The sequence below is a fragment of the Pleurodeles waltl genome, chromosome 4_2 (assembly GCF_031143425.1).
Source record: "Pleurodeles waltl isolate 20211129_DDA chromosome 4_2, aPleWal1.hap1.20221129, whole genome shotgun sequence".
In the NCBI taxonomy this organism is placed as follows: Eukaryota; Metazoa; Chordata; class Amphibia; order Caudata; family Salamandridae; genus Pleurodeles; species Pleurodeles waltl.
The window spans coordinates 22,898,499-22,921,247 of NC_090443.1; the positions used below are offsets into that span (position 1 = coordinate 22,898,499).

General features: G+C 45.4%; 1 protein-coding gene across 7 annotated transcripts; it reads left to right on the top strand.

Moving 5' to 3' along the window:
- The first annotated feature begins 42 nt into the window (after nt 1–42).
- Nucleotides 43–22,458, top strand: KHSRP (KH-type splicing regulatory protein). 7 transcript variants are annotated; one of them, XM_069230439.1, is made up of 21 exons: nt 44–395; nt 2,004–2,103; nt 3,150–3,188; nt 3,965–4,004; nt 4,157–4,206; nt 4,821–4,892; nt 5,566–5,623; nt 7,867–8,041; nt 8,134–8,232; nt 8,514–8,621; nt 10,205–10,307; nt 10,490–10,590; nt 10,693–10,834; nt 10,940–11,100; nt 14,712–14,830; nt 15,490–15,540; nt 19,319–19,407; nt 19,618–19,818; nt 21,121–21,204; nt 21,303–21,493; nt 21,907–22,458. In XM_069230439.1, exons 1-21 carry the CDS (start codon nt 246–248, stop codon nt 21,913–21,915), a joined length of 2,142 nt encoding a protein of 713 aa, XP_069086540.1. In that variant the 5' UTR covers nt 44–245; the 3' UTR covers nt 21,916–22,458. The 7 variants fall into 7 exon arrangements, with proteins under 7 accessions (XP_069086538.1, XP_069086542.1, XP_069086540.1 ...); XM_069230438.1 differs by having other exon boundaries at nt 4,821–4,891; nt 5,559–5,623; XM_069230437.1 differs by having other exon boundaries at nt 43–395; nt 21,303–22,458.
- The last annotated feature ends 291 nt before the right edge of the window (nt 22,459–22,749 follow it).

Here is a 22,749-nt window from a genome sequence, read left to right on the forward strand (position 1 = left end):
GCCAGCCAACTACCAATCTCTCTGTTAGTCATATAGTGTCCTGGCTCGGATTGGTCGTGTTTGCCGCTCATCAAAGGTGCCGGTTTGAGGGGTGGACTCAGATCTGGCTACCCTGTGATTGGCAGTGCGCACCTCCGTCACACGCAAACCCGCCTCCGTAGCCCGGTGCCGTTCCCAGAGTTCAGCGCGCGCGGAGAGGCCTTGTTCCCGCGTTAGCCGCAGAGCCTCGGCTGCCTCCGCCCGCCATGTCCGAGTACAGCAGTAACGCCGCCTCTTCTCCCGGAGCACCGGGAACTGCCGGATCCGCTCCTGGCGGAGGGGGCGCTGCGGGTCAGGGTAGCGCTCCCGGCATCCGAAAAGACGCGTTCGCCGACGCTGTGCAGCGGGCCCGACAGGTGAGGCCCTGCGACTAGGAGGGGGAACATGGGGTTTTCTTTTGGGACTAAGAATCGAGGGAGGTGGGGAATGAGGAGGGAACAAACGGTAGGAACGAGGACCGGAAACGCTTAATATACCCGCGTGGTGGGGAAGTAGTGAAGTCGCAACGTGCGCTGCCTGCGGTGTCCGCAGTTGGTAGAAAGGCTGCTAAGGGCGATCGGGTGGCAGGAAGTTTGGTGCGGTTGGAATGCCTACCATGGGTAATGGCCGTGTGAGATGAGCCTTGTATCGGGACTTGCTTATGGAGTCGACAGGCGGTAGGTCTCGATAAAGACTGTCTAACTGGTGCCGTTTCTACGAGAGGCCCTTTAGTACATAATTTTCCTATCAGCTGGAAGTGTAGAGCACACGGAGGTCGGTTGGTGGGGCCCGGGGTATTAGCGATGTGAAAGACTGTCCTAAAGCAGCCTCTCGCTCTTGGTTTTGAGGCGGTTTTGGGAATCTATCCCTGTTTCGAAACGGAGGCACAAAGTTCGTATTTTTACAAATTCGAGAACTTTGCATTTAACGCCCACGTGGTGTTTTTGGGCGGAGTGGGGAAATCCACTCATTTTACTTGTTAACTCTTGTGTGCACGTGAGGAATTTTTCGTCGGCATGACTGGCAGCGTGAAAATGGTATATCTAGTTTTCTAGGGGTGCATGTCCTCTTGTGGGTGTGGGTTGACACTTCAATCTTTTCTGGGGGAAGGACTATCACTATATAAGGCAAATTGAGTATTTTCGATTGGGTGTCTCCTCTCCCCTGGATGAAGTGGAACGCCGCTTTTTCATGTTGTATCGTGGGGTCGAGGTAGCTGGTTAACTTCTGGTGTGTTGGTGGGCGGGGGAGTTCGTATCCCCCCACCCGCGCGTCGAATAAGTGGCGCGTTTTCTTTGTTTTTACTAGGTTGAGGGTGTTTAGCGTTGTGAATATTTTAGCCGTGCTCCTTTAACTTAACTCTGCGTCCTCCGTGCACACCTGTGGTGGGTAGTTGGGTCTCTTGGCTGTATGTCTTAGACGTTTTCACATTTTGGTAACGTACTAGAGTGCCGAGAAGCATGCTGGACGTGCTGCTGTTCCTCCTCTCCTTGGTCCATTCTTTGACCATCTTGTTTGCTTGGTCGTTCCCTTCTTGGGCACTCTAGTGCATTTGAAAGTCAGGTTTGCAGGGTCACCAAGTTCTCCGAAACCGTATTCCTTATTTAAGTATGAAGAACGAGCAAACTAATATTACAGGGTTGGTATTGTGCCAAACTCGCCCCGGGGGTGTAACTGCTCCACATGGCCTGATCGGAGCAGCACTTAATTGCACTGCAAACATACTGTTGCTGTGGAATGCAATGGTGTGTATGTAGGTGTAGTACTTTAAGAGTGATGTTGAACCGGCGCGTTTAAGGAACGGCGACCTCATTTGTCCATAGTTTTGTTGTCAGCAGATGGACAGTATCTGTATGTATCCTGTTTACCTCTAGTGGTATACAGGGTGACAAGTCGTTATCTCGTGTGTAGTAGCTTCATAGTATGTTAGTCTTAAGGTACGTTATCCACTTTGTACTTCTAAGAGTTTTTTTTTTTGTCCACAGATTGCGGCTAAGATTGGGGGTGATGCAGCACCCCCTCCAGTGAATAACAGCACTCCGGAGTTTGGTTTTGGGGGCCAGAAGAGGCAGCTGGAGGATGGAGGTAAGACCAAAGTAGTTTCTTTATCTGGCCGTATGGGGGTGTTTTTAGTTACTTCAGTTATATTCAATACACAGCGATCAGAATTTATCGAATGCTTCAGATATGATTATTGCGCCTGAAAAAGCGGGCACTGCTATGCAGGCTTTCGTGTTTGTGCCAGGACCCACTCGTTTTTATTTATGATGAGTTGTGTGGATGCTGTGGTTACTGCGTGTATCGCAGTCATCAGACTTTTGTCTTGTTCATGGCTGTCCAAGCTTCAATAAGCTTACTAGCCTCAAACCAGTCAGCGGTGAGATCCTTAACAGTGACAAGTTAACCCTGAGCTGGATCTGCCCCTACAAACTACCATGCTTGTAAGGTATATTTCTGACTCATCACGAGTTACTCAATGCACCAAATAAGCAAATGGCTTGAGTCGCACTTGCATATCACCGGTGCCCATGTCTCTATGGCAGTCACTCAATCGCCTTTGGTTGTGATCCTGGTCTATAGCACCCTCTCTTTACAGCTAAAATCCGAGTGCTGGGGATTCGATCGCGTGTTGCACACCTACTGTGTGGGTATGTACAGAGCACGGTTTTCCTGGGGCTAGAAGTTTGAGGTTCTATATTTCCACCAGTCAACATTTTCCCCCATATGATTTTAAATGCTTTGCTGCGTCTCAACTTTCCACTGTTTTCATTTGTAGTTCGCAGGTGTGCTGGTTCTTGGTGGACTTGTGGTACATGCTCTGGCTTCCTCCTACGGTGGCCTTAGTGCAATACTGGGCATGGGTGAAATGTTTCTATTTTGCAATCATGTTTAACTTTTACTCTCGATATGGGCATGTTCAGTTACTTAATCTCAAAGTTTAAGCTATACCAAATGATCATGTACTGTCTTAAGTTGTGATTATTAGTGTTGCCCTATTTCATTGCTCAACAGATCTCTAAAAATCTTCAGTTAAATGTGGATACTACTAGAATGTGTAACCACGCTTCTGTCAGTTATTTGCGGCAATGAGTAAATATTGTCTACTCCTAATACTTGTCTCTTTCCTGTAGACCAGCCGGAGAGCAAGAAGCCGGCACCTCAGGGCGATTGTAAGTACATCGCATGTGAACACTAGTATTTTGCAGCCTAATCGTGCACTGAAACATGCAAAGGCAGTTAAAAATGCATAGCTCAGATTTACACATTACGGGTCCTCCACTGTTAGCAACTATGTTGAAATTACTTTAGCACAGTTGTAAGCCACTCATGTTTGCACTACCATTTGTTTTTTATTTTTTTAAGTTCAGTCTAGGCCCCATATAAACCTACGTTACTGTTGGTAGATTCCTTGAAAGACAATTGTAAGGTTGATTGTGGATGTGGGTGACTATTCAAGTCTCATTAATAACACAAGGATCCGATTTAGTTGCCTTTTCCTATCAAGATGCCTGTAGGATTTCAGTTTTTGGTCGCTTTTATAAGATACATTGCTGCTTGGTAAAATGGTTCCACCATTTTAGAAAAGTGGACCAGTGTAACTGAAATTGGGAGTAAATTGTAGATTTTTTTTTTTTTTTTTTTTAGATGGAGTGAAAGGAAAAGGTGTAAATGGGTGGCACCTGAGGCTTGAACTGAGTGTGGGGCTGTTAGTATTTGGGAAGGTGGTGGGGGGCAGTTTGGAAGTATTAATCTAATCAGTGCGATCCAGAACAGCCTTTCCGGTATGAGAAAGAAGCAACTTGAATTGTTACAGTACCTGATTGGTGTCGGACGGGGTTCCTTCCCCAAAATTCTGCGCCCCCATGTATATACAGCAAATGCTTCTTTGTCACAAAGTACAAAAAATTGCTAGTGTCCTCTCACTTTTTTTTTCTTTTTCTTACAGCAATGGGATCCCAGCTAGGACAGCAGAGTCATCCACCCAGGTAGGCCACTAATCATAGTCCCTGCTGCCCCCCACCCCCTCCCTCGGTTCATCTTTCTTTGGGGTTCGTCTTCTCGTCTGGGTCAGCCCTGACCTCTCCCTGGGGTTCATCTCCCAGCTTTCATCCGCTGACTGTCCATTTCCATCCGGCAGGTCTAACGTGACGGAGGAGTACCGGGTGCCGGACGGCATGGTGGGACTGAGTGAGTATCGGACAGGTGGCAGCCTTCAGTGGCGGTTGTCTATTCGCCCAAGGCCTGCGTTTATTTGTTCTTAGAGCTGGACCCACAGTAGAGCATGCTCTTGACTCTCCAGAGTCTGTGCAGTTGTTTGTCAACTTTGCCACAGGAGCTGCTTTTGGTTGCGAACTTGATTATGCTTTCAGATTTACTCTTACGGAACAGATGGCAGATGTGGCTGCCAGTGTGGGTTCTTCTTTGGATAGTTGGCAAATGGCAGTTTTATGCCTGGTGGAAAGTGTTGTGATGGATATTTTGCCTTCTGTGCCTTTGGGTCACTCTACGGTTAAGATTTGCATGCAGTTCCACACTTGTTTGGTGCAGCCCCCCCTGTTGGAATGGTGGCGTTTTCGCAGAAACATTGGTGGTTTCTTGGTGAATGCTGTAGTGTCTGTACTGCCCTAGGAGTTTTCCCGGTAGTATTTGGTGAGCAGTTTGTTCAGTGTTTTATTTTTCCCTTTTTTGTTCTTACTGGTTTGCTTTAACTCTAAATCTGGATTTTCAAGCTCTGTTGTGGCAGAGCTCTGTGACTTCTGTTGGTAGGAGTTCCTTAGATGGTCTCCCTGTTTTTTTTCCAGTCATAGGCAGAGGAGGTGAACAAATCAACAAAATCCAGCAGGACTCAGGCTGCAAAGTACAGATCTCATCAGGTATGCGGTGTCGCCCGGGGCTGCCCTGTGGTGGCCTTAAACTCTTGTTCCAGCTCTTGTCAGTTGGGTAGTGACTATGGACCCACCTGTGCCCCCTGTTGCTCTCAGGCAGGTGAGAGTCTTTAACCTGCTCATGAAGCCCATTTGGTCTGGCTTCAGTAGACAGCGTCTTACTGCGGTCGATCGGTTACACGACGTGCGTGGGAGATGAGCCCTTTCCCTTACCAGTGGTTGGAGCAGAAACTACAACAAGCGCTTGGCATGATCCTGATCCAGCCCTTAGGCCCGTACAAAGAATTTAGTCCAAGCACATCAGGCTCACACACTTAACTGGAGGGTGGGGAGGGCTGTTAACCATTGATCTGCTACCCCTTAATCTTTTCTTCTATTCATCTTTTCTTTCCCTGGAGCTCTCTTCTTGATTACCCCGTCTTGTCATTTTTTTTTGTTTCTGTGCATCCAAATATCCGTTATGGGTACCATTTTCAAGTCCTAATGTGATACTGTAAAGTCGTGTAAAGTCTTCAACACCAGGTGGAACACACTTCTGCTCAGAGAAGTTAATTCGATGACCGCGTAAACACATGATGCACCTATAAGAAATTTACTTTTAATGTGTGCTGAAGCAGTCTGCTTTACCTGGTACCCGTACCTTTTCTCTCCACTGATGCAGACAGCGGGGGCATGCCAGAAAGAGTTGTGTCGCTGACAGGAACTCCGGACTCTGTTCAGTAAGTATTGCATGTTCCCCATGCTGTTTTTTTTTTTTCTTCTCATTTTCATTCATTCTTGTATTCGCGGAAGGATTTATATGAAGCTATTCATGATCCTGTGCCTGTACTGAATGTAGACGGTTGGGGTGAAATTGGAGCGCTGTATTTTCTCAGATTATTTATATTTGAGTTTCAGGAGAGCCGTACATTACCCTTTGTTCACAAATGTAGTTCCTTAGTAAGTTCCCCTTTTGTCATCGTTTACTTGAGTTTACACCTCAGTGTTCTAGTAAACGATAACTAAAGGAGTCTTGAATTGGTATGAATGGCAGAGTCTTAAAAAATATGTATGAATTGCCGGGGGGGGGGGGGGGGCATCCAGAGGTGGTCCCACCTTCTCATTTCTCCCTTTTTACCGTATCAGTCTAACTAGTGCAGTGTAATAAGTTTGGTTATATTTGTGAGGACTTAGCCACGAAACAGAACAACTTCTCTGGTGTCTTACAAAGTAGGACACTTGCCTTGGACTGCTCCTAGAACTTTCTCCTTAGAAAACATTGGCCATTCGCAAGATGTCCCCAGTAGAAGCAGTTTAATTAATGAGCAACCGTTTTTCGGAGGTTTCGATACTTCCAGCGATGCTTTTATTCTGTTATGGGAGACCCTGAGCTCTAAAGCCTAGGGTAAAAAAAAAATCATGTCGAGTGCATGGTACGCATTTGTATTGAAACGTTGATGAAAGAATTGTTTTAAAATGATTATAAACTTGTAAAATGTTCTGAATATTTTGAGACAAGCCTGCAGTATGAAACAATTGTTGAAGATCGAGTTGCAGCCTTACTAAAGGCACCGCGCCAGACAACAAACATCTATAGGTGGAGGATACTATCGTTGAATAATTACAAAGTATTATGAAATGATCTCCCGCCCCCAACCCAATCCCCCTTGCCTTACTTTCAAGCGCTTAACTGGTCCGAGTTTTTCATTTTCCCGAGTCTAGGGTGTTTATTGTTTTTAAACTACTGGTTTTCCATAGTCTCTGCTCCCATGGCCACCCTGCTCAGTATCCCTGTCCTGTTTCTCCCCACCCCCCACCCCGGAGAAAATTTGCGAGCTACCTGTGGTTGCCAGTGTCTCGTTGACCTAAGATGTTACAGGTAGGAACTCCGATTCTTAGAGAATGTACCTTTATTAGCCTATATCACGGTTTCAGGAGTCCGGTACTACACTACACCCTCTGTTTCTGAATCCGTAATTGGCAGTGCAGCTAGTGTATAACCAGTTAAAAGTAGCGAATTGAAAGGACTGAGGCGAGATCTCTTGTTTGCAAGACAGTATGTGGGAGGGGGTCCGCAGGGCAGTGGCAGTGTTTAAAAACGTGAGCATGGGCGCTTGACACCTGGAGCACTTGTTCTTGAGTTTCCTTTAACTTCAACAGAATCTGTACTACATCAATTGTTAAGTATTAAACATTTAGCTCAACTTCCATGAATCGAATGTGTCGACACCCTTCTCGGCTGTTAATGCCTTCGTCTGTTGCTTTTATTTGTCTCTTGTGCGTAGTTAGGTGATCTAGGCATGGCTTCGCTATGCACTTCGCATGGTGACTGAGTGCCAGCACTTTACTCACTTAGGAATCGGGAGTGTCGTATATGATTTCTTGAAGGGATGTCCTAAGACAATCTCAGGCCTTGGGTGCCTTCATTTTGTTACTAAATTTGATGTTGGTTAAATTGTTTAACACCTCCCAATTTATTTTCTACGCAGCACGTGCTGCAAATGCTTGGAGAAAGTCGCTACTTTCTCTGGGTATTTTATGGCGTTCTCGGATGCGTGTTTTTTTTTTTGGTGTGGCCTTTTTGTGAGCCTTTGAATGCCGAGCACTGACTATAACAATTGATTTGCTGCTTTAAATTTGTGGCTGGAGTACAGGGAATGCAGATAGGAAAAAGCTTGGAATTTTATGTTCGTGTTGGATTTGTTACTTTGTGCTGTTCGTGGGGGGAGGGCTAATTTGCAGGTATTCAGATTCTTGTAAACTACATTTTTAACTTGCTCCTTTTGGTTCTACAGTGGTATTACATATTCGGTGCGGCTGAAGGGTTTGTGGTTAGGGTAAAAACATGCAGACTGTGGTCGTGAATTCCAGTTTATTGTGGGTGCAGTCTGCTGTGTAAAGTAGAGGCTGTATACTGTAAGGTTAGGGAAGGTTCGATACAACAAAGTGCAGTGCTGACGGTGCTCCATTGCATACTCTACAGGAAGGCAAAGATGATGCTGGATGAAATTGTGTCCAGGGGTCGCGGCGGGGGCCCACCTGGTCAGTTCCATGATAACTCCAATGGTCAGAATGGTGCTGTGGAGGAGATAATGATTCCTGCAGGCAAAGCTGGTCTAATCATCGGCAAGGGTGGAGAGACCATCAAGCAGCTTCAGGTAAAAGGGTCCTGGTTTCTCGAATGTGGAATTCAATTGTACGGCTCTAAAATACTACAGATTCTCACCGTATGCATGTCATTATTTTGTAGGAGCGAGCTGGAGTAAAAATGATTTTAATTCAAGACGGTTCCCAGGGTCAGAATGTTGATAAACCTCTTCGAATTGTTGGCGATCCCTATAAAGTACAGGTACAGTATCCAATTGAATGTCGTCTAGGCGAGGTGCAAACGTATTTAACAGTTACTGATGGCACATGTGGTTATGTTGAGTATTGGGTCAGTGCTGGGGTTGTGAACTGCTAAATCCAGATGTTCACGGGGATGACATTTTCGGAGGATATTCGGGTCGGACCCATTGCATGTTTTGTTGGGTGGTACTGGGAAAATAATGTTGTGGGTTAAAAAGCCTTTGTTAAACATGGTTAATTTTGCTAATGTGTTTAGTTTTTCTTTCTCCTCTTACCACTCAGCAAGCCTGTGAGATGGTGATGGAAATGCTGCGGGAGCGTGACCAGGGCGGCTTCGGTGACAGAAATGAGTACGGTTCCAGGGGTGGCGGCGGTGGAGGAGGGATAGATGTAAGTTTGGCGCTTCAGTTTGTATTACAATCCCCTTTAAACCTAGCAGCCTGCCATGAACTGCAGAGTGACTTGGAGTGGTCAACAGATTGCCTTTGTCAAATATCCTGCTGTGGGCTTGGTATTTCTCAAATTGAAGGGCTTACTCTGTCGTCGCCAGATCTGAGCAAATGGCAGCCAGTCAAAGCAACATATGCGCCTTAAGCTCTTAATATTTATATTCCATAAACTGAAGGCTGTCTTTGAAGGGTGAAAGGGTTGGTTCAACCAGTCTTATAAGGAAATCCTTATTTGCATGATAGTCACATCACATCTCATTGCGCACAGTGCTTCGCTGCATAACCTTTTGTTCTTTGTACTGGGGTGTAGCAGGTAGGCTCTGAAATGCCAGTGTGGGCTGCTCTGGCCTGGATCATAGTCGGTGCGTTGTAATGACCGTTGTAGTATCCAAAACACATCTTTAATTAATGTTAAGTTTAATTAAGTTTAACCATAGTGTAACTCGGCAATTCTTTATGAAACTCATCACTGTTCAACACTCCATTATATACTTACATTGGCGTCCGTGGGTTTGGTTCTTAAGTATCCTATTTCTGTGGCCTTTAAGGTGTTAGTATATTGCTCCTATAGACCAAGAGGAGAGGGCCATTCTGTATCTACTCCCTTGGTCTCTTTTTGAAAAAGACTGAGTTAAAATTGTTTACCTGTACCTCTTCTACACCAAATTACCGTCATGCTGGGCGAAAGCAGGATACTGTTTGGCAGTTCCTCGTTTTTTGGTTTAACTATCTGTTAAATGCTAATGGCAACGTTTCTCTAGTTAGTGCTTTAGATCACAAGGTATCCAAAACACACTCCTAAGTTTAACATGAATATCAGCTGTCAACTCAATGTCTGTGTGCGCACGCGCTTTGGGTTGCAAAATTGCCATCATGTTGGTCTGATGCCATTTGGTTTAAGATCTGCCTTGCTCACGTCTGCAAATTCGCATAAATCGCCTTTGAAATGGCATCACTCCTATAATTCCATGTCATTGCATCACAAATGTTCTCTTGGCAACGCCCTCGAGCGTAGTGGGGCTTACTTTGTTCTGCCCATGAGATCTAACACAGGATTTAAGAAATCTCTGTCCGCGTAATTCAGATTATAGCAGGTGTGGTCAAACTCACGCGGTTGACGCATTGTCTTCATGTAATTCTATTATATATATATATATATTACTCTTGTAACATGTTCTGTCTTTGGTGCTGTCGGCAACAATAGTTTGAACAGAGGCTATGGGGCTTAAATTTAGCGATTACTTTGGCTTTCCATTTTGAGCAGTGCATTAAGTCCATTTCCATGAAGTATTCTTGGACGTTTAAGAGTGGGGTTATTTTCCATTTCTGCGCCATAATAAATGTGGTCTGTTACTAGATCAAGTTTCTTTGGCCTTGAGCAGGCTGTATCTCTGCGTTCTGTGGTCAGATAACACTTGATGTCCTTTGTTTCCAGGAATTCAACCTAAACGAAAGGCTGGAATATAGTAAGGTGTACTTTGCCGTTGAAGCACTTTACTTATTGTCACTACTTGATCTTAACAGGTCCCTGTGCCTAGACATTCAGTCGGTGTGGTCATTGGACGTAGTGGTGAAATGATAAAGAAAATACAGAACGATGCAGGAGTGCGGATACAGTTCAAACAAGGTAAGTGCTACTGTCAAGCACCACCAAAATAGGCCTACGTACTAGAGGCACTGTAGGTTGGTAGGAAAGGCTGTCTTGTTAGCAGTTTGTAGTAAACCTAATGTCCAGTCACACTCCGCTTGGTCTATCCCTGAGCTGCTGTTAACCTCTGGACCTTTTTTCCCCTCCTTTCTCTTTCTTAGATGATGGGACTGGCCCTGAGAAGATAGCTCACATAATGGGCCCGCCAGATAGGTGTGACCATGCCGCTCGCATCATTAATGACCTTTTACAGAGCCTTCGGGTATGTTAAGATTTTATACAGGAAAACGTTGTGGTCCATGTTGTCCTGGTAATTAGGGTGGATAACCTTGGAGGGTATGTTCACATTGTGCTCCTCTTTCAGACTGGCCCACCTGGTCCCCCTGGTCCAGGGATGCCCCCTGGTGGTCGAGGCAGAGGACGAGGCCAAGGTAGTTGGGGCCCCCCTGGAGGGGAGATGACTTTCTCTATTCCTACTCACAAGTGTGGCCTAGTAATTGGGAGAGGTAAGTTTGATTGCAGCCTCCTTCCTCAGTGGCTCTTAATGCACTATAAATGTTTTGGCCTATCCCTTTTCTGCCTCAGTTTCATTATGGCTTTGTCTTGTCCAGGTGGAGAGAATGTTAAAGCTATAAATCAACAAACTGGGGCATTTGTAGAAATCTCGCGGCAGCCCCCACCCAATGGTGATCCCAACTTCAAGCTTTTCATCATTCGAGGGGCCCCCCAACAAATTGATCATGCTAAGCAGCTTATTGAGGAGAAGATTGAGGTGAGTTTGTACCTAGGGGTGGGGTGAAACTCTGCTCCTGGTGGAGATTGCTTTCCGCTTGGAGTTCTGGGAAAACTCCGACTGCTGCGTGGTGCAGGTTTCTCATGGCAAGATTTCGCAATGCGAGCAATCGCAACAAGTCTCCACCGCTTGTGTTGAGAAGGCAGCCACTCTAGTAGAAAATATACTAAAGAGGCAGAAAGAAATGGCACCCTCTTGTGTGCCACGTAGTGCAGTTCACATTGACTACATCACTGGACAAGCTCCTGGCGCAGAAGAGCGCGCAGTGTATTGAATTCTACTTGTGTGATCTGTTTTAGGTAATTAAGCATAGTTAATCTCGGAGTTTTGCCCACCCTTATTTTGTACCCTGCTAGTATTTGTGTACTGCCATCTTATGCGTAAGTGAAATAAAAATTGATAGTCAACATGTTAGCTTTTGATGTCTAAGGGCAGTCTGTCATACAGATGCCTGATCACTTTTTTAAATAAGTGTCTGGATGGGTGAGTTAAGGTGTATTTCAGGGAGTTGGGCCTACTGCTTTGAGAATTTATACGTATGTTTGAATGCAATCACCCTAGGGGATAATTATACTTTTATTTTATGGTGCTCTAGTGCCCTATTTAGTTATTACATTTGCACAATTCTTTTTGTAAACCGCTATAATTTTCTTTATTAAAATAACATTTTGAGGTAACTGGGCAGCCAGTACGTTTCACCCCTTCTAGCTTAGGATCATGTGCGAGCACAATACAGAAATCTGCCTTGGGATGGAAATTTGGACCCCCGATTATTAGAGGTGGATGTATGCTTCTCAGTGGCTGTAATTGCACAGACCACAAGAAGACTGACAACACTGCATCCTAATCTCGGAACGTGGGCGAAACGTTTAACTGTCCAGCTACCTGAAAATGTTACCTTCTATATAAATTAATGTATACTGTGAAATTACATTTGTGTACCAAATGTAGCAACAATCTGATACTCCAGCACTATAAATTACAATTAAGTGTAATTCTCCATAGGGTAGTAGCACTCAAACCTACAGCATCGTTGTAAACATGTTTGACTTTAGAAACATTCTAAGCTCTAGCCCCTTTGCTGCCAGGCCTTTTCCCCCTCCTGTGCCAGGCCTTTTTTTGCCTATTTGGGGCAGTTCGCTCTTAGGCCCTCAACTTTTTGTCCACATAAGCTAACCAAGCCAAATTTGCGTTTTTTTTTTTTTTTTTCCCAACATCCTAGGGATTCTAGAGGTACCCAGACTGTGGGTTCCCCTGAAGGAGGCCAAGAAATTAGCCAAAATACAGTGAATTTCGTTTTTTCTCTCAAAAAAATGGGGAAAAGTGGCTGCAGAAGGATTGTGGTTTTTCCCCTATAAATGGCATCAACTAAGGGTTTGCAGTGCTAAACTCAGCAGCTTTCAGGAACAGGCAGACTTGAATCAGAAAACCCAATTTTTCAACACAATTTTGGCATTTTACTGGGACATACTCCATTTTTGCAATTTTTGGTGCTTTCAGCCTCCTTCCAGTCAGTGACAGAAATGGGCATGAAACCAATGCTGGATCCCAGAAACCTCTACATTTCTGAAAAGTAGACAAAATTCTGAATTCAGCAAGGGGTTATTTGTGTAGATCCTACAAGGGTTTCCTACAGAAAATAACTGAAAAAGAAATATTGAAATTGAGGTGAAAAAATCATCAATTTTCCTCTACGTTTTACTCTAACTTTTCCCTGCAATGTCAGATTATCGAAAGCAATATACAGTTACGTCTGCTGGACTCCTCTGGTTGCGGGGATATATAGGGCTTGTAGGTTCATCAAGAACCCTAGGTACCCAGAGCCAATAAATGAGCTGCACCCTGCAGTGCGTTTTCATTCTATACCGGGTATACAGCAATTCATTTGCTGAAATATAAAGAGTAAAAAATAGCTATCAAGAAAACCTTTGTATTTCCAAAAAGGGCACAAGATAAGGTGTTGAGGAGCAGTGGTTATTTGCACATCTCTGAATTATGTGGTGACCACACTAGCATGTGAATTACAGGACCATTCTCAAATAGATGTCTTTTTTACACACTCCTATATTTGGAAGGAAAAAATGTAGAGAAAGACAAGGGGCAATAACACTTGTTTTGCTAATCTATGTTCCCCAATTCTCTCGATTAAAAATACCTCACTTGTGTGGGTAGGCCTAGCGCCCGCGACAGGAAATGCCCCAAAGCACAATGTGGACACATCCAATTTTTTGAAAGAAAACAGGTGTTTTTTGCAAAGTGCCTACCTGTAGATTTTGGCCTCTAGCTCAGCCGTCACCTAGGGAAACCTACCAAACCTGTGCATTTCTGAAAACTAGAGACCATGGGGGGGGAATCCAAGATGGGGTGACTTGTGGGGCTCTGACCAGGTTCTGTTACCCAGAATCCTTTGCAAACATCAAAATTTGGCCAAAAAAACACTTTTTCGTCTCAATTCGGTGACAAAGTTCTGGAATCTGAGAGGAGCCACAAATTTCCTTCCACCCAGCGTTCCCCTAAGTCTCTCATAAAAATGGTACCTCACTTCTGTGGGTAGGCCTTATGTAAATTTCTGAAAGAAAAAAAAATCCCTGGTGTCTAGTGGGGTTTCAAAAATGTAAAAAATTTAAATGTTAATTAGCATTTGTATAGCGCACTACTCACCCGTTAGGGTCTCAAGGCGCTGTACTCATACCGCTATGGAACTCCTCCTGGCTTTTCCCTGTGAGGCGCCCACTCCTGAGCACCCCCAGGGTGAAGCCAGGCATCCAAGCGCTGTTGGGGCCATTGTGGAGATTAAGCAAACTATTGCCCAGAGTTGCAGAGTGGGACCCATGAATTAGATTAGGCACCGAGGCGAGAATTATCTGGTCAAGGGGAATTGAGCCCAAGACCTGCCGAAGCAGGACTTGAACCCTGGTCTTGAGCCAGATCTCTGCTTCAGGGTCTGCCGCTCTAACCATTGAGCCACACTTCTCCACAATAGCCGGATTGCAAGCAATCCAGCTTTTGAAACCCTGGGAGAGACTTCAAAGGGAATGAAATATATTTCCTTCCCTTTGAAGCCCCTCCGGGCCTCCCCAGTGATTGAAAAAAATGCAAAGCATTTCTCTTTCAATCGCGCTGGCAGCGCAATGGGGGAAGCCCCTGTGACTAATCCGTGCGTGCTGACGTCACGAGGGGGTTGGAAGGGGAAGGTCTTCCCCTTCCATCCCTGCCTTGGGGGGGAGGGGGGTGCACAGGGGGTTCCCGTGTGACCTCGTCCAAAGCACACGGGAACTGTAGCCCTGGACGAGGTCACCTCGTCCAGGGCACAGAACCGGCTAGATTCACGGGTGCGGATTAGCATTTAAGGTTCATTTGTTCTGACCAAAACTACTTGTACATTGAAAGCTGTGAAAGGGTGTGGCCACATTTTTGTCGTCAAAAACCCCAAAACACTCCTAACTACCTGATCATCATAGCTTAATTTTGAAAATGGATAGAATTGGAGGTTTCTTCGCTCACTGTGTATCAGGTCCTTTTGTACCAAGTCTGATCTGAGTTTTGTCCTGTGCCACCTGTACCTAATGTGCTCCCCCTTTTATCCACAGGCACCCCTCTGCCCTCTTGGACCTGGGCCTGGAGGACCGGGAGGTCCTGGACCTGCAGGTCCTATGGGCCCCTTTAATCCAGGCCCCTACAATCCAGGGCCGCCCGGCGCTCCTCCTCAGTAAGTACGACCATTTCGAGCAATAGCCGATTGATAGAGGTGGTGAGTGGAACGCTTGTCTTTTGACACAGCAGTGTAAGAACTGACAGTATTTGCATGGCCTGTAACTACATAAGGGGGGGTGGCTTGCTCCTCTGTCCTGCTAGTGTTGTGCATGTAAGTAATTAGGTTTGAAAATTAGAATGGATTAGTAGTGGGTGCAGATGTTTGTGGTGGGTACAGTAAATTGATAACACTTGCTGTGTGTTAATGCAGGAAGATGGCACTCAGTGTTCTGCATGTGGTTTGCTATTACTGATGTGATGGCAGAAGCTGTGTAGTGGTTCTGGAGATTCTGCACTGCATATGTTGAAGTACTACTAATGGCAGTGGCCGCATTGACTGTGCATGCATAATGTAAGTGGGTGTGTATTGTGGATTACTATGCGCTTATAGGATGATCAAAGTTTGAGTTGTGAGACTTGCATTAGTGATAACTTGTGCTGCGAGGGTATTTATTATTAAAACAGATACATGGATCTGCTCTGCCTGTGGCCAGATGATTGAGTGGAATTGTTCTTGAAGTGAGGATTTGAACAGTTGTCTGTACACTGGGGCAAGATACCCTTGAATGTTCAAAGGTGCTTTATTTATTATATTTATTTTTTGGTGATTTGTAGGGCCTCACATGCCGCTGTAAGGCCACCTCAGGGCGCAGCAATTGTTTACAAGTAAGATCACAAGATTATTCCATTTATTAATAACAATGGATGATGTAAATCTTGGGTGAGGAATGATTGACATGGTTTCTGGATCTTTGTGTGGTCACTGTTTTGGGTGTGGGAATTAACTTAAAACTAAACTGGATGCTCATATTTCCTTAGCATTAGCTGTTAACGTTTAACTTCACTATCTGAACTGAAATTAAGTCTTAATTAAGAGGTGAACACCTAACTTTGCTTGGTTTCTCCCAGTTTTACGTGCCCAATTAAACCAGAATCTGATGGGTTGTCATTTGCACTAGTGTAACAATTGTTCTGGATCATTTATTTGATGGACCTTGGTATGGTGTGCAGGAGTGGTCAGGGATACGTTAGTTTAGTCTTGAATGCCCATCATGTCCCATCTGCGCAACTTTGATGCCCTTCTGATATGACTGTGCCCTGCTTAGTGAAGGTTGAAAAGTGACTGGGTTCTTGCTCTGTGGAGATACTCATGCTTGTGGAGTTCTCTTCCCCCCCCCCCCCCCCCCTCCAAATTCAGGGGGGGGTGGAAGAAAGTGTTTTCTTCTCCCTATTACTGACTCTGTAAATGGTTAGATGGAGACAGAAAGGTGTAGGAAGCTTGCAATAATAGCATAGAAACAGCAAGCATTGTCTATTCGGAGTAAAAAATAGAGGGCCAAACCATATACTAAGAATGTGGAATGCAAGATGCAGTACCCCACCCAAGGATGTGTAGTCGGATGGAGGCTAGAAGAACTAGGAACCCCAAGAGGCGAGTACCTGGTTGACTTCCAGCGACCTGGAGAGCAGAGATAAGTTAGGATATTCCCAATGACTAACAGGAGGACTTTAAAAAAAGGGTTGTACAAGAACAGGACCAGACAAGAACCCAAATGTGGATTCTGGTTAAAAAAAAAAAAAAAAAAAAAAAAACTGCAAAAGAAAGGGACAGAGTCCAGTCCAAGATGGAGTGTCCAATGGGGGCAGTAGCCATTACCCACCCTTCTGTGGATGCTGAACCAGGTTGGCGAGGGGAGATGGCCAACTGTGGAGCCCAGGAGCTGAAAAGTCCTTTGAGCTGTGCAGATAATGTTCCATGTCGGGTCACAGATGGTCAGTGGTGCAGGAGAATCACCAATAAGCCTTTGCAGTTGCAAGGCTGAAGAGGACCAGCAAGGCCCTGGATACCTGATCCTTGGAGCAGAGTTTGAGGTGACTATAAGCAGTCGGTAGGGCCAACAGTAGCAGTTGCAGCCTGCAAAGGCAACCCACTGGCAGCAGGCACAGTAAGTTGCAGTGAGGCTCTGTCGGCACACCTGAAGAGGAGCTCCACATTGCTGGAGCACCAGAGGACTGCTTGGGAAGTAGTAGTGCTGGGAGCCAGGGTTGCTCAGTCTGAATATTCCTTGGAGCAAACAAGCCTTGGTGCTGCAAGAGTCACTGCACAGGGGTACTGTCCTGCAAGGAGAGGCAAGGGTGGACTGTCAAGTTGGATAGCTGGCAGCAGGACCAAGAGCCACTCCAGACCACCACCTATGATGCTGGATCCATGCAGTTACAGGAGAGCAGATCCACAAAGCTGAATGTCATTGCAGATGGTGCCTGCAGATGCAGGGGAGTGACTCCTTCACTTCAAATGATTACTTCTAGTTTGCAGGCTGAAGTCTCGCTGGCCTCGTATTGCGCAAAGCAGGGAAAACATTGCAGTTGCTGGAAGGAGCTGGAGAAACAATATTGTGAAGCAAAGTAGTCGCTGAGGTTACAACTTGTCTGTTCCTGAAGTCCAGTTGCATCTATTTATTAAATCCCCCCCCCCCCCCCCCCCCCCCCAGCCATTTAGCACCTATTTCCAAAGGAAGGCCTTCTGACTTCCCCCTGACTGAGCTGGGCAAGCAGCAGGTGGGCAGAAATCTGTCTTAGGGGTGGCAGCAGAGCAGGCTGACCAAGAAATCTGGTAGAAATACTGGGGGTCCTCGAGCCCCAGAGTGCAAGGAATCATACAACCAATACTGGCAACAGTATTGGGATATGATTCAGATATGTTTGATACCAAACCTGCTCAGATTTGGTGTTACCATTGTGTAGCTGGACCCAGGACCTGTGTCCAGTACAAAGGTAAAATGGTTTCTGGCACTTATGAAGTCCAGTGAAATGGAGCTGGAGTTCGTAGAGGCACTCTGCTTGCACAGGTGCACCCTTCACGCACTGGTACCTGCCCCCTGGGCTAGGAGGGCCTTCCATAGTGGTGGCTTGTAGTGATCCAGTGCAGTGACCTGTGGTGAAATGGTGCATGCACCTCTTCACGCAGGCTGCAATGGCAGGCCTGCAGACCGATTTTTGCAGGGGCTCTCATGGGTGGCACAATACATGCTTAAGCCCATGGAGAACCCCTGGTGCCCCAATGCCCTTATAAGATATTGGGAGGTGCAAAAGTCCCAAGGCACCCAAATTTAGAGGAAAAGAGCGCAATCAGTGGGGTCCTGGTTAGCAGGATCCCAGTGAAAAGTCCAAGCATACTGTGGGGGCAACCATGCTAAAAAAAGGGTACTTTCCTATAAGGGAGCTCTAACCTCAGTGTTCAGAAAACCTGTAAAGGGAAGCTCTCCAGTTTGAAGTGCGTGGTTACGTGAAATGTTTGGGTAAAGTGAAATATTCTATGGTCTTGAATATCTTGGCGTCATCAGAAGTTGTGTACCCACATGTGCTTTTGAACTGCATTGTCCCGTTTTAGGGTCGAGCCTGCGTTGCATGCGCTCGCGTATCGCAGCGAGACGCTTTAGTGTTTAGAAAATGGCTCGGAGCACTGTCAACGTCAAGTCAGTGTTTATTGGTTCGTAGGCTTGCCTAATAAAATCGGTTTGCTTTCATTAGTTGAAGGCATGCATACGTCATGCCTTTTCCGGTGGCTAGCCCTACTCGAGCGCAGCGACCAAGTACAGAAAACATGCGAGGCTCGCTGTTTTCCACCGGGCTCGTGGACTTCTTTTTCTCTAATTTACGAGCGCGATCTCGCTTGGCAGAAGTCGAGCGCTTTACATAGTTAATTTCACTTTTTCGGGTTATGTACATAAATGCACTTTTTCCCGATAGGTAAAAGGTCGGGTTAGGAGTTTACAACGCGATCAGCTCTAACATGAGCAAACGCGAGACCCATTGCAAATGCTTGTTAAGGTGTGCAGTGTGATTATTCTGTTCAGCACTGGGTCTCCTAGCTAAGTCCTCAATGTTTCAACCATTTAGCTTAAACCCGCCAGATCTTTCAACATCAAGTACCAGTGTTTTACTGCTTAGTCTCTGAAGTTTGCACTTTTGAGAGATGCACTGAGGATTTCCCGAGTTAGTCCTGGAACCTGTAATACAAGCGGTTTATAGATATTCTTGATTAGTGCGTCGTTTGGAAGCAAAGAACCATTGGTTGATCAATAGAAATGCATTTTTGGCTTTGAATGAAGCTAAAGGGGCTATACAAGAATGTCAGTTGGATCGTTTTGTTTTGCCTGATAGAGCATACCCGGGTCATAATTAAATATTGGGCTGTATTGTCTATATGTCCCTTGTAACATCGCCTTTTCTCAAGAATTTGAGTATCTGGTATTTCTAAGCATGCACGCCTTTCGGAATGTACAGCCTGTGCGATTGGTGAACCATGTAACGTGAGTGAGGAAGGAAAGTGAAGATGTAGCTGTGTACTGTGCTCAGAATGTCTGCTGTTAATTTTGTACTGGTCCCTTGCTGTCTTGGATTGCCTCTTGCTACATTTTCTCCTTTCGCCTCTCCCCAACAGCCCTGGGCCGCCACCACACCAATATCCTCCTCAAGGCTGGGGAAGCACATACCCACAATGGGGACAGCCTCCAGCTCCTCATGACCCAGGTAATGCAACAGGGAATGGGATTTATATTCCTACTGCTCTTTATGACTAGATTCGCACATTGAGCATCAGGTGGAGTTAAGAACGTTTAGTCTGTACACATTATCGCTCGAATGTTTTAATATTTTGCAGATTTTTCTAGTTATGAAGTTGGCACCAGATTCGTGTAACACCATTCTTGTTTTTAAAATGCTTTTCATTTTTCTTTCCAGGCAAACCTCCCGCACCAACTGATCCCAATGCGGCTTGGGCAGCATATTACACCCATTATTACCCACAGCCTCCAGCACCACTGCCAGGCCAGCCACCAGCTGTTGTGGCAGCACCACCAGCTCAGGGAGAACCCCCACAGCAGTTGCCCACAGGACAATCTGATTACACCAAAGCTTGGGAAGAATACTACAAGAAAATAGGTAAGAAGCTATTGACCTTGTCGCATCTTGTGGAAAGTTCCCTTTCCTGCATGTTCAACTTTTCTGAAAACATTGCGAGAAGTCCTCTTTCCCAAAAGTTCTCCATCTTTTCTTAATACCGATATCATTTCCTTGAGAGAAAAGTAAATTTAAATGCTGAGAAATCAGATGGGGTAGTTTTTATATGGATTGTTCCATAATTAACTTGGAAAAGTTTTTTATCTTTAGTGTCATGTATTTTTTAACAAGTCTTATCTCTCTTTGTCGCGGTTTTAGTCTTTTATTTATTTTTTATTTGTCCTTTGCTAAAGGTAAAACAGGGCTTCAAACAAACTGGTCCAATTGTCAAAGCGAGAAAGGCAGGGCGAGAATTCGTGTTGCTGAACTCATCTCATGAAAGTATTGACCAATATACCTGGGTTGGAGGGTGCAATGTGCAGGTGGCAGCCGTAAAACAGTGTATATATGGATTGCCGCATCTTATTCCGTTAATAGTGTTATTTATCAAACGCGTTAATACAAAACTAAGACTAGCTAGCATGCCTGTGATTTATCGCCATGGTGTGCACATTTAGTAGTCCTGCTTTATCATTTTTGCTGCGTCGCCGGAATACTACCAGAAAATCTTAACAGTAGGAACTTCTTGGATACTAAACGCACCAGTACTATCGAGGAATAGTTGATCCCCGTTACCTATCTTTAGATGCCCTTAGGACTGATAGCGACGATCACTCGCTGAATAGTGTAGCTCATACAAGTTGCCTGCAAGTAGTTCCAGTTGCTATACTCCATAACATTATACATAATCAGTCTTTTTGACGTTGCCATAAATGGTGATGGGATTGAGACACGTGGCTAGGTTAAGATTGTGTCAACTTGTATTACTTTTTTTGGCAACTCTTGCAAAGTTGAACATTGCCTTGGATTTCCTATGCTTTTCATTCCAGTATGCTATTTTTGTGTTGCTTAATTTAATTGAAAAGACATTTAAATACTCTGATTTGCCAGATTTGTAATGCTGAGGCCGGTTAGGCGTCCTTGTCCTAACCCTATTGAAAAAACATTCTGACGATGGTCTGAGTTTTGCTCTTTAGGGTGTCTACTTCAGACTAGTGAGTTGGTATCTGAGTGCTGGAGCAGTTGGTAATAGCGTTCAAATTGACTGGCTTGCACTAATTAATATACGGTGTGGATAGAGGGTGTTGATGGCAAGGCAGCTCGAGGCAGTGGTGAACCTTGTTTCCATACCTGTTAAATGATCAAATGCTTGTCTTGAGTTTAACGTTCTTGAATTTCTTTCAGGACAGCAGCAGGGGCAGCCAGCTCCACAGCCCGCAGGGCAGCAGGACTACACAAAAGCCTGGGAGGAATACTATAAGAAACAAGGTAAATCTTTAGTGAGTTACTTGGAGGGCGGGAGGGTGAAGAAGTGTCCTTGGTTTTTGTAGGTTCTTAGATCTAATCTACCGTCCTATATCTTCTAGCGGCGGCTCAAGCAGCAGTAGTGGCCCCTGCTCCAGCCGCGGCAGCACCGGCACCAGCAGCCGCACCACCAGGTGCCCAGCCAGACTACAGTGCGGCATGGGCAGAATACTATCGCCAACAAGCAGCCTACTACGGACAAGCGCCGGGTGCCCCTGTTGCGCAGCCTCCTCCCACACAACAGGGACAGCAGGTGAGGGAGATGAGAGTCCTTCCCCAGCCCCCAGAGATGCGCTAATCCATGCCCAGTTATGGGTCCTGGGAATTCGTGACGAGCAGTAATATCCCCTATACCCCCTTTCGGATCTCCATTTGGACCACGGGACCTTGGAGGAATGCACATACAAGATGTTGAGGCATTGTCCCAACACTAGTCATGTGAGACGCTGGGATTTTTTTTAAGTGTGCAAAAGGTCTGAACATGCCATCGAAGAAGCGACATGGGAGGGGACAGAAGTGCACGACTGGACCAAACTGAAAGGAACTGCCCCCTGTAGATTAGGTGTTAATAGTCCCCTCCCCACTTCCCTGTGCCCCCCTTAATCTTCGACTTGAGGCGGGAGGCATGTTTGCCCAACACTGATCTCTCTTCGTTCTCTCCTGCAGGCTCAGTGACTTGAATGCGACTCCCCATCTGAGACAGTCATGAGGTTTTGGAGAGCACGGTCGCTGCTGTAGAGAAGTCCTGGGGTGGGATGGGAGCAGTCCGAAAAGGTGATATCTAGAGATTTTTTTTTATTTTATTTTTTACATTTTAGGAACCCTGGTTGCTCCTTTGACGTCTAAAATCTGGAGCCCCTTTCATGTTGAGCCAGTTGTAGAAGATAGGAAGACCCCCCCACAACATCAAAAGTCAGCCCTTTTCTGAAACTTGGACAGTTTCAGGTTAACACTGCATTTTTTTTGTTTTTAAAATAAACTTTAAACAAACTCTGCTTTTAGTTGGAGTTGGAACATTCCTTGGACAAGGTATCTGGAAAGAACAAATCCTCTTGATGCCCTTGCCCCATCCCCCAACACCCATTTTCCACCGCTTGGACTGGTCTGTCTTGTTTAAACGTCTGTTAAAGAGGAGATTAAAGACGAAAAAAAATTGTACGCTCAAGTTTTTACTTTTTACCGCTCGTTTTTAACTTCACAATAAACGATAACAAAATATTTCCCCTTGGTGTTTTCCTGGCTGGTGTCTCTGTATTGGCGCCCCAGGGGGGAGGGGCTATTGCTGGCTTGCGTCCCTCTGTTATGGAGCTCTGGAGGGGCCTTTGCAAACTGGTATGTCCTTGGTGCTTCAAGGGGCCCATTGTAGATGGTCATGTCATGGAGGCCTTTTGTAGCACAAATGAAATTCCTCAGCTTCTTTGTCTCTTTTTTTTTTTTTTTTTTTAATAGTTGTCGATAAAAGGCATTGTGTTTTTTGTTAAAATAAATGCTGCTTTTGTTTTAAACGAC